Source organism: Festucalex cinctus, chromosome 3 (genome assembly GCF_051991245.1).
Source record: "Festucalex cinctus isolate MCC-2025b chromosome 3, RoL_Fcin_1.0, whole genome shotgun sequence".
Taxonomy (NCBI): Eukaryota; Metazoa; Chordata; class Actinopteri; order Syngnathiformes; family Syngnathidae; genus Festucalex; species Festucalex cinctus.
In genome coordinates this window covers 21,873,136-21,891,223 of record NC_135413.1, presented here as the reverse complement: position 1 = coordinate 21,891,223, position 18,088 = coordinate 21,873,136, and the positions used below count along the sequence as shown (strand labels likewise).

Sequence of the window (18,088 nt, the reverse complement as noted above, 5' to 3'; positions counted from 1 at the left end):
CACCTGAGGAAGAACTCCTCACCGATGAGATTCCCGGTCCGAGGTGGGAGAGGGTCCAAAGACCCTCTTTATCCAATCTGAGAAAAGATTTCCGTTTATGACACAACATTGTTCCCGCGCCTAAAATTGTGTGCGAAGTGTTAATCATTTGACATTTAGACGACCAAACAGAAAATCATCAACAGGATGTGTTGAGAAGGAAATTGCTTTTGGTTTGAGCGTCTTGATTCCAATCCTTTTTTGTTGTGCAGAAAGTGCAGCACTTTGTTGCCATGGAAACTGATGTGCGGTATGCTCCTGTCAGTGGGTCCATGAATAAAGCACAGCGCCAAAATAAGGCTCTCTCCAACCATTGAGCATGATGCTTCCAAAGAGAAAATTCACTTCCAAGTTGCGACTTGTTACTGAATAACAAATAGTCATTTTTAAGGAAATGCATTCGATGGCGCATTTCTGTTCGTAGCCCTCGTTGGCACTGTGTCACACTGACATAAGCTTGCTGGCATGACATCTTGGTCTGCTCGCTGGCAAACGCATATGTTTCGGTGCGCGCGTCCAAGTCGTCGACGGACGGACGGATGGACAGACATAGATAGCATGAAAGACACACGACAGCCAGATTGAGAGAGCTCGAGGATGTGCTACCCTTGAGAAAACAAGCTCGCTTCTGTTGCCATGGCAATGGAACCTATTAGGTAACGGTGTTGCCATGGCACGTGTCTCCTCGGTGATGCAGCCCTGACCACACCCACACTAACAAGTCGTCCAGCTGTGATGAGCAGGGAGGCTTTATTACCCGCTGACTGGATGTCAGCATGTGTGCGTGTTTGTTTTCTGATTATTATTTTTTTTTCTCTTCGTTGCGGCTTCAAAGGCTGCTAATATTACCTCACGCGTTGCTACGCTGACCCCTGATCCCTCTCCTCCTCCTCAGGGGAGCGTCTCCTTTCCTGGGGCTGGAACGAACACGGAATGTGCGGAGACGGCTCGCTGGCCGACGTCTTTGAGCCGCAACCAGTCCCCGGCCTCAGACCTCTTGTCATTGGCTGCGGGGCCGGACACTCTATGGCGGTGTGTATCGGGAATACGCGTGAAGACAAGTGATAAACTCGACCTGAATTCCTATTATGGAATTATTTTATGAATGAAGCATTCTTTTGGTAGATAAGTGGAAAAAAAATATGTGCATGTCGTAAATACCTCGTTGTCTGTGGACATGAGGTCGACGTTTATCTCGTCAGTCCGTCAATTTGATGGCCATTCTCGAGGGCGATATCATTACGTGACACGGCCATTCTACGTCATGTTGGCCCTCCCGAGTGAATGAAGGTGTTGATAATGTGAGGGATGGGCGTGGCTATCGGGCGAAACTGTCATATTTTCGTATTAACTGTTTTATAGCCGCGGTCTTGAACATTAGGAAATATTCAAACTCGGATGCAGATAGTGAATATCTCTTTTCATCTTTCGATTTACTATCACACGTGGATATTTTTTGGCAACTGTCACATCAAAGGGAAGTCAACCCCCCAAAAAAATTCTTGACAATTATGTTCTATAGTATTTTGGTTAATATTGTGTTAGTGGAATTTGAGTTAAGCAGCAAAATCCAGCAGTTTTTATCAATATCAGAAGGCGGCCATTTTGCCACTTTGTCGAGTGAAAATGTCATCACAGTTGCTCAGGTCTCAGGTAACAACCAATCATAGCTCAGCTTCAGAGAACAGGTGAGCTGTGATTGGTCGTTGGCTGAGCCCTGAGCAACTGTGATGTCATCATCAGTCGACAGCAAGTGGCAAAATGGCCACCGGCAGGATTTTGCTTCACAAGTCATATTCCACAAATGTCATATTAATCAGAATGTCATGTTTAGACTAGTGCGGTCACATATAACATATTAGCAAGAAATGTTTAAGGTTGACTTTCGCTTTAAGAATCATCTGATTGCTACTTTCATACAGTACATGTCATTAATTCCACTTGGGGAAGTTTGCCTGCTGCATGTCACCCAGCTTGCATATTTATAAGTGATGCAGACATCTGCAGTGCAGTACTTGATGGCCACATGCAGGTGAAGGGCAATGGGCCCATGTGTAATGTTTTATTATTTTATTTTTACTTGATTTTTATTTCTTACTGTTTTCATTTAGATATTTTTATGCTATTATGTACAGCAAGTTTTAGCAACATTTTGAAAATAATAAACGAACACCCCCTGAAAATCTCATTTGTTATTTTTTTTAAATTTATTTAACACTATTTGTTGTACAAGTCTGAACTGTATTGTTCAGAAAAGACACCAAAAACCCTGAACCAACAAACCAATCAAAACTACCACTGAACACCCGACTAAGATAACTAGCCACAAAATACACGGTGTTCAAAACACACACACACTCACACACTCCTTAAATCTCACTCAATGTCACACATTCCTTGCCTCGTATATTTTATGAATGTTTTGAGTGTTTTTAATCATAACATTGCTGATGTTTCATTATTTGTCAGACAGTGACAAGCACACAGTTCCCAGTGTTTGGTTGGCAGTGTAATTGTTCGTTTGTTAGAAAGTTGGTCCCTTACATTTTCAACTTTTCCAAACAATGAAAGCTGCGCTTCGAACATGGCTATCATAGTTGGTATCTACTTGTTATGATGCTCATTGCCATACTGATCCACACTGGGGTCCTAATCGCATATATAAAGTCAACATTCTGCTGTAAAATAACATTTAACGAAGATTGGATCATTTAAAACTACGTTTAAAATATAAAAACAAAAGTATGCAATTAACTTCTGGTGTCAGGTGGAGCCCTCATATCTCCAAGATAAGTTTTGATTTTTCAAGCGACCCCACACACACACACACACACACACTACAAAAAAAAACAAAAAAAACAAAACAACAGTATGTTGTTGTTGTTGAGCGATTTAAAAAAAACATCACTAGCACACAAAAATAACATGTCTGGATTGACCAATATAAAAGATTTGTGGAAAAAATGTACAGTTTACCAAATTTAGGACAGAGGTTACCACCTGAAGCCAGCGATATAGTACAGGAACTAACAGAAACTAAAAATATTGAATTTTTATAATAATGTAGTAGTAGTAGTAATAATAACATTGGTCCTTTGCGCTGCTTTTTATGTCGGACCCTGATTGTGAGACAGTGTTAGGTGGTTCCAAAAAATGAACAAAACATTAATTAGAAGTAATAAAGTTTTTCTAGTGTTGACAGATGTTTTGAATGGATTATTTCTATGCACAGTTTCCCCCCCTAAGTAAAAAAATAAATAAATATTCTCAAAGTGCTGGCTGTATTATTGTAAGTTGATGCACAAATATTTTACATTATAAAATGAAATAGTGCACATTTTCATTTATGTATTTTGCAGTTTTTTGTAAAAGATGAGATTGTTTTTCTTCTAAATAATTTGATTACATCGTCCACCTCCCAAATTTGTTCATTTACAGGATGTGTTGACTTTATATATGAACTGTCTGTGTGTTGTCTGAGCTCTATGCTGATGTTAGTCTAACAGCTGCTATTGACTGATTAAAATTAAATTACCGGTATACAACTGATTGGTAAGAATTTGTATGAAAGAGGCACTTGTCCCATACAGTGTATTACAGTGTTTTGGCACCTGCAAGTACAGGTATTACTAATTTGAACTATATCCCAATTGTACTTGATTGTCAACTGAAAATGAAGGGCCATTAAAATGTATCCTTCATTATTTAGGTTAGTGTTGACTATCTTCACATGAGTAGAGAAACCGAACAAGCAGGAAGTCCTTGACTATTTTTCTGTAAATTCTTAACAGCACATTTGACCATTTAATGCCTCAAAAATACAAGATGGAGTTCAAGTATGACAAATTTGTGGATGTTTGCGAACAGACTCATCAAAGGAATGTTCAGTGGTGCAAAAAAGTGCAAAAGTCTAAAAAAGAGGTGAGCTTGAATGCCTGTGCAAAGTTAATTTGGCATGACAGGGGAAGGTGATTTCAAATCAGAGCAACCAGTTTTGTCTTTGAACACAAGAAGCACACAAATATTTGATGATCACTCCAAAACGTTGGTACACACAACATTAGCACACACGCACACACAAAAAAAAAGCATATTTACAGCACTGGCACACACGGAAAATAGGCACACAGATTACAACACAGTAACCAGTCACAGATACTTAATAGCTACATAAGGCTTGACAACAAAACGTCCTCAGTGCTACATCTATGCTGAGTTTGTGATGTTCAGGTTGCCACTTTCACACCCATTTAAAAGTACTAAGTAATACACACAACAATGCTACTGCACTATCAGGTGGGTGAGGGGCCATTATGGGTCATACACATAGTGGTCGGTACACCATGGTTCATAACACAAACTGACTCAGTTGGTTGTCTGCTCCGGTGCTGTCTCTGGGTCTCTATAAACATATAAAAAAAAAAAACAATAATGAAAATAAATTATTACACCAAATATGTTTTATGTTGGAGGTGATGGTGATGGCTGATACCTCTGCGGCACAGGGAGAGGTGAAATGACACTTGAGGGGGTAAAGAAAATGTGCTCCGTTAGTCGCTCATGGTAAAGGCAGGTTTACCATGTGTATTCCCATGCGTAGCCAAGGCATCAGACAAAGATGTATTGTCTGGTCCGGACTCAAGAGTCGGTTAATCAACATGCCCGATCATGCGGCCCGTTGCAGGTTTGAGGTACACTTTTCAAGTCATTGTCATGCGGATAGTTTGTCATGCTCTCACCGTCGGCTCCCCCTTGTTTTGTTTTTCGTCGTATCGACAAAAGCAAAAGATGTGTATGCATGTGCTGTTGAAGAAAAATGGAGTCTAAACGCTCATTGAGTACAAAATTTATTTCATGCAAGGACTTATCTGTACATATTTTTATTTGAATACTTTTCTGTTGCATAAATGGAAAATACATGCATTTACCTTTCCCCAAGAAGACCCACATCCCAAAGTGTTTTGTATTTTTTTCCCCCCACCTGCATCTCTTCACAAAAAAAAAAAAAACTTCACAATTTTTTTTTTCGTAATATATAACGTCCATTAATCACCACAAAAGACATGACTTAAAATGTAAAACTGTGCTCATTCAGATTGAACATACTCGTACACTTATATATTCTAGAAAATTTGTCAAATTTCTGATTGGTCAACATAAAAACTTTTAAAGTGCCTTGAAAAGATTGTGTATAATTATTGGGACATGTGTTCAAATTATTATGTCAACTGCTCTCCTCTTGCAATTTATTCTAACCAGATGTATATATACTGTATGTTTTGGAGTGGCCCTAGATTATTTTTATGTGCTTCATATAACTGATTGTTCATTTGCTAACATAATAACCAAAATGGTCATATTTCCTGCGATTAAGCTGTGTGTTGTAAAATGAAATCATAAGAGGCTTTTAAATGCATTTATGCTACAACAAAGTTGTATTGTGTCAAAAATATGTTTTTACTTTGCCTCACCTAGTACAAAGGCACCATTGTCGTACATAATTCTTGCCTTGATTTCTGCGTCTTTGCCATAACAGCGGTTGCAGCAGACAATTTTTGTTTTAAAAAAGGTCCTAACTATCGGTGGATATATTTGTTTAAAAAAAGGAAGTATCAAATGCTTCCAATGAAATAATTTGTGTTGTCAAATGAATACAAGGAAATTGATGATATAGTGGGGAAAGGCAAAGAATGGCAGCTACATAAAAAATCTTGCTATGACTGTCTGAGTCTCTTGTAAAGCTGTCTCAGAAATGCATAAAAATGGCAAAGCTTTTCGATGCTTTTGAAAGACAATGTTTTCTCTTACAGGTACTGTAATACAGTTAGCTTCTTGTAGAACATAATTTCTCATGCAGTTCATGCAAAGGACCAAACAGTTTTACTTCTGTTGACATTATTCATCACTAGCATCATAGGAATTGTCATCATCTCCATGGGCATCATCTTGCTTGTGTTTTTTTTCTTTTTTTCCCTTTTTCCTGAATGTGGCCACTCCAACAGCATTGGCTGGTTTGCGCTTTCAGAATTGTAACGTCTCCACTTTGCAACATACAAAGCGCTTAAGAGGAGTTTCCTTAACACCTGGCAATGATACATTTTTTTTTTATATGTTTTGAAAGCAATGTGTTGTTAATGTCCAGCATAATGTTACATCTTATGAAAGTTTCTTTCACAGAATTGTCAAAAGCAGATGAGAATAAAAAAAAATAAAAAAAAGTTGTCAGAAAAATATGCGAGATCGAAAGCAACAGAGCAACAGGCAATGAAGTCAACATAGGGAAAACAGATGCGGTTAGCCTGTAGAACGGCGCTTTGTCAGCAACTGAGGTGACCCATGCACGTGTGGCGTCTCGTCAAATGTGACTTCTAGTCTAGGATATGATGACACCCCCAAGGAGAACCCTTGGGAAGCTGTATTATCAGAACAGTTGAGATACAGTTTTCCAGGAGAAGGGAAATCAAAATGAGAAAGAAGGAAAGTGTCAAAAAGGAACAAAAAAAAAAAAAATGACAGAAAAGGAAACGAGGAGGAGTGTGGACTGGCCTTCCGATGCCACTGTATCTGCTACTCAACCATGCTACATAATGGATGGGATGGGAGAATGTGAGTGCTGCATTAGACAGGGTGGGCTGCAGGGCAGGGCGGACACTGAGGACACTCCAGAGGCATCCCCGCTCATGCCAGACATGCTGTTAAGGCTCCAAGGCTTTTCATAACCTTCAGTTGAAAAACAGAGAACGTTCTGAGTACACTGCAGCACTGGATCCATGACATGAGTGTTGCTGTTTTGTTTTAAATATTATTATTGTGCTCCTCGTTGGTAATACTACACCTGTTGCTTTCTTGTTTTTGTCTCCAAAGAGAGGTCAACACACACTTGAGACAGATCAGATTTCTCCATGCATTGAGTGCATCCGGAGTACACGGGCATGCACTGGGTGGTACTGGAATGGTTCGGAGTAGAACACTATAAAAAGGTAGGCACCTCAGGTAGGGAATGTACAGCTACTGCTTCGTTTTTGTGACGCGCAGCTACACAATCGTAGCTTTTGTGTAAAAAAAAAAAAAAAAATCTCCAATTGTGTTGTGCTCCTTCACCATTCTGATAGCACCCATCAGCAAGACACTTCATGCACCATTATGGCCAAGAGCAATGTACTCAAAGTCAGGATCCCACATGGTATTTATCATTAAAAACACATACATGGTACACACAAAGCACATCAATATATTTGCTAGATCATATAAATCTCCAAAATATTTTTTTCTTACTGGTTAATAAATAGGGGTGTTACATTATGTATGGTATCAAAAAATATATTATGTAGATGTAGACAACTATTATTGACATTTTGTGGCGATTGTGCTTGGCCTAAACTTGGAATATGTACAATTCCCGAGGGAATAATTGAGAAGAAGCAGCGGCTGTGAAGGTGTCACATTAAGGTTTGCAGCTGTGCGAGTGTTTTTTTTTTGTTTTGTTTTTTTGTGTGTGTGAGCGTGTTTGTGAGTAATAACACTCTGTAAAGAAAGGGAAGGGGGGAAAGGGGGTTGGGGGGGCATGTCCTGTCTAGGGCCTTAGAGTGTGTCAGTATCTTACAGGGGCCTGTGATTGGCTGTTACTGTACGTACCCCTCCTCACTCTGCCCCCTGTGTGGTTGGGCCGCTCGGCCGTGGTGACCAGGAAGCAGGGCCGCTCTCTTTCGCTGGGGCTGAAGATTTCCTCGGGAGATATGGCCTGGTCGATGTGAGGGCAGTCCTCGTTTGCTAGGGCAGCGTTCGCAGCCTCACCGTTCAGCTTGGAATCTTTACATACAACAAGATCAAACAACAAATAAAAGAGCACATAGCGGAGGGAGGAAATACATCTTTTTTATTTTCTCCATACTGTGGCTCTACATGTGGACTAATTGGTGCAATTTGTAACCGCTGCGTAATGTTTGCCTTGCAATTTGTCCTTCTAAGGTTTGTGTGCACATCAGGGCTCTGTATATTTACCAAGGTAAAAATGTAAGTGAAAGAGGTAGCCCACTGTTTGGATTGCAGTTTGTTTGCCAGTTTGTAGGATTATGCGATATATAGGGGAAAGGCTAGGGTGACCAGATTTTAAAATTTAAAAATCAGGATGCTACAGTTTCGCTGAAAATCAAATATAGCCTCCAATAAATTCTCACCAGGAACTATTCATAACAAATTGAATTGCTAGCCAGTACGGCTGTGTTATTGCTTCGGCTAATGCTAACTCAATCTTAGTTGAAATTATAACAGCTGTAAATAAGACATAGCACGTAACATCTGCTGCGCTTTTGTAACATTGGAATTATGCCGCTAGAAAAGCTCAGTTTGCGTTGGGTCTGACTGGCAACCACAGCCTTAGGCTAGTAAGACTACAATCCCATGATTCTTAGGCACGGAAGCAGGAAGTAGTTCTAGTTCCAGTACGACGAAAACACACCTTCATATTGTCAAAAATGTTTAAGGTTGACTTCCCCCTTTACATTGCAAAGACATAAGGATAACAGACACTTTGTTTTTCCCTAAAAAATAATTGTGAATGAAGTTGTGAACAGTCAAATGCAAAACTACTAATGAGTTGCCTAAATCTCAATTTCTCTCCATTCAGTTAGAAATCATGTATTTTATTGATCGTGTGCTGGGAAAGTCTGCTGTTTAATCTCATGCCTGACTCATCAGCTGACTGAAATGTGGGAAGAGAGAAACAGCTGAATGGTGAAATGTGTTTTTTCAGGCCAACAAACTGATGAGTCAACAAGGCATCGGGGAATGTTTTAGTTATATATATATAAAGAGCTTTAGTCTACCTTGAAACTTGATCTCAAAAACGTCGTCGTGGACCACAGGGCTCTGGTGTTGCGAGCTGATGCTTGATTTACAGAAATTCGGAGAACCGGGTTGAGGTGCCCGTGGGATGTGTCTATTTTTTTTCTTTGGTAATTTCTGTTTCGCCATGGCCAGGGAGTAATACATTCCAAAGTTGTTGACAATCACAGGGACAGGCATGGCGATGGTTAGCACGCCCGCCAGGGCGCACAAGGCTCCCACCAGCATACCCGAGGTGGTCTGAGGGTACATGTCGCCGTAGCCGAGGGTCGTCATGGTCACCACGGCCCACCAGAATCCGATCGGGATGTTCTTGAAATGCGTGTGCTCGCTAGCTCGGGGGTCGTTGGGGTTTGCGCCGATCCGTTCCGCGTAGTAGATCATTGTGGCGAAGATGAGGACGCCCAGGGCGAGGAAGATGATTAGGAGGAGGAACTCGTTGGTGCTGGCTCTCAGCGTGTGGCCCAGCACCCGCAGACCCACAAAGTGGCGCGTGAGCTTGAAGATACGCAGGATCCTGACGAAGCGGACCACTCGGAGGAAACCCAGCACATCCTTAGCTGCCTTTGAAGAGAGCCCGCTTAGACCCACCTCCAGGTAGAAGGGCAGGATGGCCACAAAGTCGATTATGTTCAGGGCGTTCCGGATGAAGTCAAATTTGTTTGGACAGAAAGTTATTCGCATTAAGAATTCAAACGTGAACCACACCACGCAAACGCCTTCAATGTAGGTGAGGTAGGCCGCTGTCTCGGGTTCCTGGTAGGTGTGCACCACCGTGATGTTGTCCACCAGTTCCACATCGGTGCGGTTGATGATGGGGTTGAAGGCCTCGTGGGTCTCCAGACAAAACGTGGTGATGGAAACCAGGATAAAGAACAGCGAGGCCAGAGCCACCCACTGAGTGGGAAATTGGAGAGTGAGGAGAAGGCAATGGAAAGAGAGAGATGGGAGGGAGGGGGGGTAGAGGGTGAAAAAGGACAGAGAGTGAGCTACGGTAATACACACAATGTAATCAACCCCAGGCATTCGTTCTTAGCAATGCAATTTAATCGTAGACATCGGCATCTGCTTTAGTGACAGTGACGGTCCTGTGCTCCGCGTCTTGATTCCATTAAATGGAAACAATCAATGCGAGCTCAACACTCGCACACCCCTCCTCCCGCTGCTCCATCTCAAGGTCACGGCATTTTCAAGCATGCGCTCCATGCAAAGTTTCGCAAGCTTCGTCAGCAGTAACATACAAGACATTTACGAATACATGTAAACTGGAGCTCTTGTATTCAGTACCATAGTTACAGCAGGTCTTTCAAAACTCAAGGTCAGGGGATCAGCAACATTACCTGTCAAAAGAGCCATTATAGGTCATATAAATAACCAAAAATGTAAATAAAATCATTAGAAAAAAAAAAACATGTCTGGAGCCGCAAAACATTTGAAGATTGTGTTGAAAGAAACAGTGTGGTAAGAGTTATTATGAGCCAATTAAAGCTGCACCACAACACAAAAATATGCAGCATCCAATACTTTGAATTTCATTTTCTTTTACCTTTCGTCTTTAGTTTTTGTATTTTTTGTGTGTGTAATTTTTCATATTGTTTTTCGTAAATGTTTACACTTTTCTGCCTTCCTGTTAAATTTTTGACATTTTTGACAATTTTATGGACATAACATTATGGTCGTTTTCTGCCTGTCTTCTTTCTTTTTTGGACATTTTATTTGACATTTTTTCTACCTTTTTTTGCCAGCAAATTTATGACATTTCTGGCAAATTTGTGGACATTTTATGGTAATTTTCTGGACTTCTTCTTTTATAGTTACTTTTGAATGTTTTCTTTTAAACAATAATAATAATAATAATAATAATAAATTCCATTGTAAAGCGTCTTTGAGTGTCTAGAAAAGTGCATATAAATCTGATGCGGTAATATTAATAATAATAATAATAATAATAATTTTCTGACCTTTTTTCTCTCTCTATTTTATGGTAATGTTCTGACTTTCTTTTCATTTTGGACAGTTTACGTTACTTTTTAAACATTTTCTTTTTTATTTTTTTATTTTTATTTATTATTATTATTATTATTATTATTGAGTTCGCTGACATTTTATTCAGTTCTCTGACATTTTTGTAATTTCATGGACATTTTATGGTAGATTTCTGCTTTTCCTCTTCCTTTTTGGACATGCTATGATCACTTATTGGACATTTTTAAGTAATTAAAAAAAGAACAAAAAAAACAACTTCTTAAAACTTTAAAAAAATAAAATAAAAATAAAAAATCACCTTTAACAAAGTTTGGACTCGACATTTTTTTGGAATATTTAATTATTCTTTTTTTTTTTTTTTTTTATCCAAGTTAATTAATTTGAATAATATTGTAACTAAAAAATACAAATAAATATGTATACAAAAATATTAATTTCGACAATTTTTTTTAGAGCGCTACAGGGAGCCACAGGAGAGAGACTAAAGAGCCACATTCCAGAGCCGAAGGTTGCAGACCCCTGGACCAGATAATCAGCTCGTGGGTATCATGGTGGGCTGAGGCTGATTAGGATGAGGTCCACTTTTATAGAATGACGAACCGACATCATCCCTGATGACCGTAGAGTGCTTTACCTTTCATCGGCATTGATCTGACGATCGCATTTCATCACATTTAGCCTCTGATATTTTTGATACGTGCTACATATGTAGGTGTAACTGATATAGTATGCTCTCCTGGGTATTGATCGCAGCCCTGTCCTTGCGCTATCCTCTGATCATACTGGATTACAGTATGTGTTACCATGCCTGCGAGTTGGGGAAAACAGCTGGAAGCGTGCCACCAGTAGATCAGTCGATGCACTGAGAAATGGGGCCGTGAGATCTGTTATCACTCTATGAAATCACCAAATTTGTATCCGTTTGGATTTAGTGGGGTAAGTGCTCGCTCACGCTAATGCACAGCCTTGTTAAGAGGCTGGGTGGAGTGATGAATGAATGAGGGAGGGACAATGGAACCGGGCATGTCTAGGCAGGAGAGAATCGTATATTCCACAGAGCAAAGGGAAAAACAGCATCTCGGTCATTCGAGTCCATTCATGCAGGCTGAGATGGAAAGCAGGCCCTCATTACAGCAAGTCGTCAGTGGCAATTGTTTGAATTGCGCCGAGGAAATTGTTTGCTTATGAACGTCTGCTTCCTGTCCAAGTAAGCGTTATTGTTGACGTGACTCCAGCGCAATGACTTCAGTCTTCCCTTTCGATAGCTTCAGCATCACGTTTAACCATGCAAATGTCAAATGAAACGTGAACACAGCCCATAGTACGGAATGTTTAGCGCTGCATAACGCCTCTGCAAGCTTTGTGCACATACACAAACCCCCGCAGCCACGCACTCTAAAATAAAAGGTGAGCTCTGCGGTAACAAACACCACACACATAACCACGCATGCTCAAAATGATGTATTTTGTCCCCGAAGTGCTACAATTTACTACCAAAACTATAATTACTCATTATGTTGAAGTGATTCGAGTAAGATGCATAAGATGCAAATGTTCTTTACAATAAAATGTTCTATGAGCCCCCACTAGTCTGAACATGCCATTAGGATTAATATTGCATTTGTAGAATATGACTTAAGCATCAAAATCTTACAGTTTTTATCCATCTCAGGGGGCGGCCATTTTGCCACTTATTGTCAATTGAAAATGACATCGCAGTTGCTCAGGCAACAACCAATCATGGCTCACCCGTTTTCTGAGTTTGATCATGTGACGTTTACAAGCTGAGTCGTGATTGGCTGTTACCTGAGCAACTGTGACGTCATTTTCAGTCGACAGTAAGTGGCAAAATGGCCGCCACCTTAGATGGATAAAAATGGGTAGAGTGTCGACTGAAAATGACATTACAGTTGTTCAGGTAACGACCAATCATGGCTCACCTGTTTTCTGAGTTTGGTCATGTGACATTCACAAGCTGAGCCGTCATTGGTCATTACCTGAGCAACTGTGATGTCATTTTCAGTCGACAGCAAGTAGCAAAACGGCCGCCCCTTAAGATGGATAAAAACGGGTTGATTTTGCTGCTTTACTCATGTTCCACAAATACAGTATTAATCAAAATGTCAAGTTTTGACTAGTGGGGACACACAACATTTTAATGTAAACATTTTGGGGTTGACGTCCCCTTTAAGTTAACAGACTTTGGTCTTTACTGTTATTTTTAAGAAGTGACACACACAAGCCTCATTGTATTCAGTTTGCTTACAGACATTGTTGAGCGAACAGAGCGTGTGCTTTTGTTGTGATGCATTGCATAATGTTGCTGTGCAATACGCCTCCTCTACGATGTGTTGTGCACAAAATAACTCCCTACAATAAAATGCCAATACAATAGCGTGTAAACTACAACCTCCAAAAAGCAATCCAGGCCACGCAGGCACGTCGTAATGTGATTACAAAAAAATACCTTGGGAATATCTAATCTCTAACATAATCAGATCATGCATAATTCAAAAGTCAAACGGTCCAATCAACGTATTACTTTGATGAATGTTTGATGTCAAATGGTGAGGTGAGTTAGTCTCATCCAATGTTTAAAGCAATAATGTTTATCTTTGTATTTTGTCAGCACAAAGTATGTTATAACGTAGGTAATTGCTTTTGGCAAGTGATTTTATTATTATTGAGCTCTAAGTTTGAATCGCTTCCCCTGACCATTATGCATTGTTATTTTTGGCAAAGTCGAGGTCATTGTCGGTCACCCGTCATTAGTGCGATGAAGCCTCTTTGCTCTGTTCGCCAGTTACTTGCTCAGGCCTGCGAACAATCGCACCCTTCAAACGCTTCATGTCATCACACCGCCCTGTGTGTGATGTGTCTGGGCGACACTTGGGAACAATGCGAGCAGTGGGGGAGGGTGCCAGGTGAACACCGTGGGCTGCTTATTGGTTAACTCTCACTATTGCCGGCAAACGGCGAGCTCGCGCTGATGTGCTGTGACAAGGCTTTTCCACTGATGTATCCACTGTGAATAGAGTCTGTAATTAAGTCTGGGGCTCAGTTCTAATTAATTTTCTTGCCTGTCTTAGTGGAGCTTTGTCCAACCTTGTTCTAGAAGATGTGCTGTGCTGTGCATCTTGGCGGTGGGAGATTTCAAAGTAATCCTTGAAAGATGATCAATGTGAGGCTTTTTGCTTTCTAGTGGAAGACTGAGGGATTTGTGCTAACACTGACTTCTATTTGGAACGGTTCATAATTCCCACTACTGTTTATGCCCCCAGTTCCAGGTGAAAGAAAAAAAAAAGTCAGGAAAAGCCTACTTTGCAGCAGTTTATTTTTTGTTTTGTTTTTTAGCTTGAACTTGAACTTATAAATTACATAAAGTAAATTTGACTCTAATAAGAGTCTATTTGATGCCAATCTAAAAAGAGTAAAACTTACATTTGGAAGAGAATAAAATGTTAAATTTTACTCAAAGTATTTTTGGTGTGTACGAGAGAATTTGCCTATACCATAAAAAAAATATATATATATTCAAGATTTTCTACATAATTTGGCAAGGAGAGATTTTGACTAAATGTTACTATTTTATTTTATTTATTTTATGTTTTTTTTGGGGGGGGGGGGGGTTGCACAATGGTTGAGGAACGAACTCACAGGCTTCAGCTTGGAAGACCACTCTACCACCTGAGCTATGCCACTCCTACTGTTTGCTTATATCCAGAAGGTAGCGCTGGGCGATATGGGAAATTTTTTATCACGATATGGGCCATCTTATATCACAATAACGATCTACCAAGATATAGATATATTTGCAGTTCTTCCATGAAAAATCATACAACATACTTTGCTTATATTTTCACACTTTATTTGTAAGTAACATGAATGAATGTCACAAATAAATCCAGTAGTGATGCAATATAAAATAATGTAAACAAAGCAGGCACAGTAGCCTACACATATTTATAGAGCATAAAATATAAAGTTCAGACATTTTCGGTCATAAATTAAATGCAACAACAAAAAATATTTTTCAAAGTGCAAAGTTTCAACTTTGTTACGTAGCTTTCTAGTGCAGAGTGGTAGATCAACAGTACCTATCATTATTTGCATGTGGCAAATGCAATTGGCTGTCTCCCAACCTGAAATTGTGCGTTTGTTCTCAACCCTTGAGTGACTTTTATTTTTAATTATTATTTCTTAGTTTACTCTCTTCCATGTGGAAATTTTACTTTGTTTAGTCTAGTGAGACCAAACAGACTAAATAAATAAATAAATAAATAAATAAATAAATCATTATTTTATATTTTAGGTTATAAATCATTTAAGAAGGTTTTAAATGATTTATCTTGGTCTCATTTTTATACCACAAAAAAATCTGGCACACAGGGGTGTGTAGACTTTTTATATCCACTGTACAAGAGCGAAAGAGAGCAGATCCAGTTGGCTACCGCTGGATGGGGGAGCCTGCTAATCAGGCTGCTGCAGCTGCTCAAGCAGCATGCATCGCAGCAGGCTTCAGAGGAGGACACTTGTCAAAAAAAATTAAAAAAAAATACATGTGGAGATGTAAAGTAATTGTCAGTTTTTAGCACCTCAAATGGGAAAAATGCCCAAAAGCAAGGACCAAAAATGTCACCTCCTCCAGCAACCTGATTGAGTCTGGAGGCTTGCCACTGAAATGTTGTTGCCTGGTGCTAAAGATTTGCTTCCCTCATGTGTTGTTGACCCATTTAGTCAGTCAATCTACCCAGGGAAACTTGTACCCCGGAAAGATCATTCCGAATTTTTCCTCATATGAGCTGCAGCGACTCTATAGCAGAGGCAGCTTTGTTTTCCTTAATGATATCTAGTTTTTATTTTACATGAAGTGGTGATTGAATTGAAAGATAGGGATGGATAAGAAATGAGAACATTTTACTCGGAATATTTTAAACTGACATGAGCGGAATAATGCGATATTAAAAAAAATTGATTCAATGTTATTCAAAAGACATTTGCTCTAGTCATATTATCGGAACGGTTGTTCAGCAATTTCACCACTGTCAGAAACAAATGGAGGATGCTTGGTGGAATAAATCGTTGTTGTCTGCATGCATTTCAAGTCCTCTAGTGCAATGTTCCCTTGGTACATTGGTAACAACCACTGACTAAAAACATCACAAAGTGGCTATAGTGAGCAAAACTGTGTCTTTCTGCCAACTAATTAATGGTGTTCTATACAGTTGTGCTCATAATTTTAAACTGACAAGCACATATACTGAAATAATGATGATGTCATTTCAATCTACTCACAAATTGATCTCCTAGGTGAGGAACCTAGTTTTTTTTTTAATTGAACAAAAAAAATAATTTACTCACATAAAGCATGCAACAGGTGGTACCAGCTTCCATCTAATGGAAGACCATTTGATTGTTCTACCTGTCACGATATACATGTAATGAATACATAATTTCCTTGACAAATTAAGTTACACTGGATAATTTCCCGCGACCCGATTATCTCTCATGGTATACCGTTGTCATGACACCACTGCTTGAGCGCATTTCTGATCAACTTCCTATTCCTATTGGTTTTCTGTCCAGGGCAGAGCACTATCAGCGACTTGCTTGTCAGTTGAACGGCATCCTGGGGTGAGCCCTATGAACTCTGCCTAGCAACAAGTGTTGAATATAAATATTTGTATCTGCATTGGTGCACGTTCTTGAAAATTTACATTGCAGGTGTGAAGTTTCAGAATGTATCAGCAGTTATTTTGTCTATGATGGTAGACATAGTTTTCGTGATGTTAGCAAAAGAGTTATGTTGTTCCTCTGGCCCGCTAGATTTTTGATTTTGCGTCCCATCCATGCATTGGGAGATGAAATTCAAGGTCATCAAGCGCCTTATGGCCCCCAGTCGTTCAAAAATAGAGACATGCAAGCAACTCACCCTTGCATATTTGGAGGAGTAGGGGTCCTCAAACAGAGCCCAAACGCGCTTCTGCCAGCGGCTCCACAAAGTGCCGCTCCGGGCGTCAGGAGAGTCTCCGTGCGCCAGCCTCCTCGTCATCTCGTCCACGTCGTCCTCCCCCCCGTGCTCCTGCTCGGGCTCGGCATCGTCGTTGCCCAGATCCAGCAGCCCCCCGCCGCCGAAACTATCAAGGGCCTCCTCCGCCTCCCGGTGCTGGCGATAGGTCATCCAGCAGCACGGCTCCACGTCCGTCTCGTCGATGCCCCAGAACGCCAACTCCTCCTCGTAGAGCGGCCCGCACACATCGGCCGGGCAGTGCAGCTTACCTGTCCTGTAATAGTTGAGGATGTGCGCGAAGACGCCCGGGTGGCGGTCGAAAAAGAACTCCTCGATTTTGGCGTCATAGTCAAAGTGGTTGGGAGCGTCGGGCTCGGCCAGCCACGACAGGCGGGTGCCGGGCAGGGTGCGAAGGGTGCTGCGGTACGTCTGGTGCCGGATCCCTCCCACGTTGATCACGATGCGATCCTTGTCGTCGCTCAGGCCCATCGCGTCCCTTAATAAACATCGCTCGGCCAAGTTCCCCTCGTCATGGCGGCAAAGGTGAGCCACCTGTCGTCTCCCCGCCGCGGGAAACAAAAGCGACGCGCGTCAGGCGGCGCGCTTCGGGGGATGCGGACACTGACGAGATCCAAAATGGGCGTCACATCGTCGCCAGAACTAACACAGAGTTCTTCACCTTGTATTTGCTCATAAGTCAAGGTGACTGCTGGGGCTGAGCGGACAGCGCCTGCCCTGCTGCTTGTGGTCCTCCTGGTGTTCAGTTCCCACCTCCGGACGCGCCTCCTTCACACCGACGCGCAGCAGCAGCCTATGCAGCTCTTTGTCTCAGCACCACCGACACGTCTCCCTCTCCTCTCCTCCTCTTCTCTCCAAGCATCAATATCCGAGATCGGGGAAGAGCGTGCCCAGTGATGCAGCCGAATTAGTGCTCTCCGATTACGGCGCTTCACGGTGCCTAATTTCCCCCTCGTCACTTAATTAAGGAGGTGTGCATGCACGAGATCCGCCCTCACAAAACAATGAATGAAAAAAAAACATGTCGAAGGCGTCCACTACGATGAATGGAAATTTCGTGCTATCAACAGTGTGCAGCGATCATCATTGACTGGTTTTGTTTGGAATAGTTGGAGAGTCGGATGAGTCAAGATGAGATGTGTCTTCTGTGCGCATCTGCTCGACAACAAAAGGGAGCTTTTGTCTGTTTTT

General features: G+C 41.1%; 2 protein-coding genes across 4 annotated transcripts in view; one reads left to right on the top strand and one right to left on the bottom strand.

Annotated features, from left to right (window-relative positions):
• The window catches only part of sergef (secretion regulating guanine nucleotide exchange factor), a 10,197-nt gene extending 7,970 nt beyond the window's left edge, over positions 1–2,227 (top strand). Inside the window, exon 11 of the mRNA XM_077516665.1 lies at positions 935–2,227. Coding sequence (XP_077372791.1) covers positions 935–1,104 — 170 coding nt within the window. The 3' untranslated portion in view covers positions 1,105–2,227. The remainder of the gene's footprint in view (positions 1–934) is intronic.
• On the bottom strand, positions 2,223–18,088 carry kcnc1b (potassium voltage-gated channel, Shaw-related subfamily, member 1b). 3 transcript variants are annotated; one of them, XM_077516658.1, is made up of 4 exons: positions 16,802–18,084; positions 8,865–9,780; positions 7,675–7,848; positions 2,223–4,441 (listed from the first exon to the last, which is right to left on the bottom strand). In XM_077516658.1, exons 1-4 carry the CDS (start codon positions 17,366–17,368, stop codon positions 4,332–4,334), a joined length of 1,767 nt encoding a protein of 588 aa, XP_077372784.1. In that variant the 5' UTR covers positions 17,369–18,084; the 3' UTR covers positions 2,223–4,331. The 3 variants fall into 3 exon arrangements, with proteins under 3 accessions (XP_077372784.1, XP_077372783.1, XP_077372785.1); XM_077516657.1 differs by lacking the exon at positions 2,223–4,441 and adding an exon at positions 4,874–6,759; XM_077516659.1 differs by lacking the exons at positions 2,223–4,441; positions 7,675–7,848 and adding an exon at positions 4,874–6,784 and having other exon boundaries at positions 8,887–9,780; positions 16,802–18,088.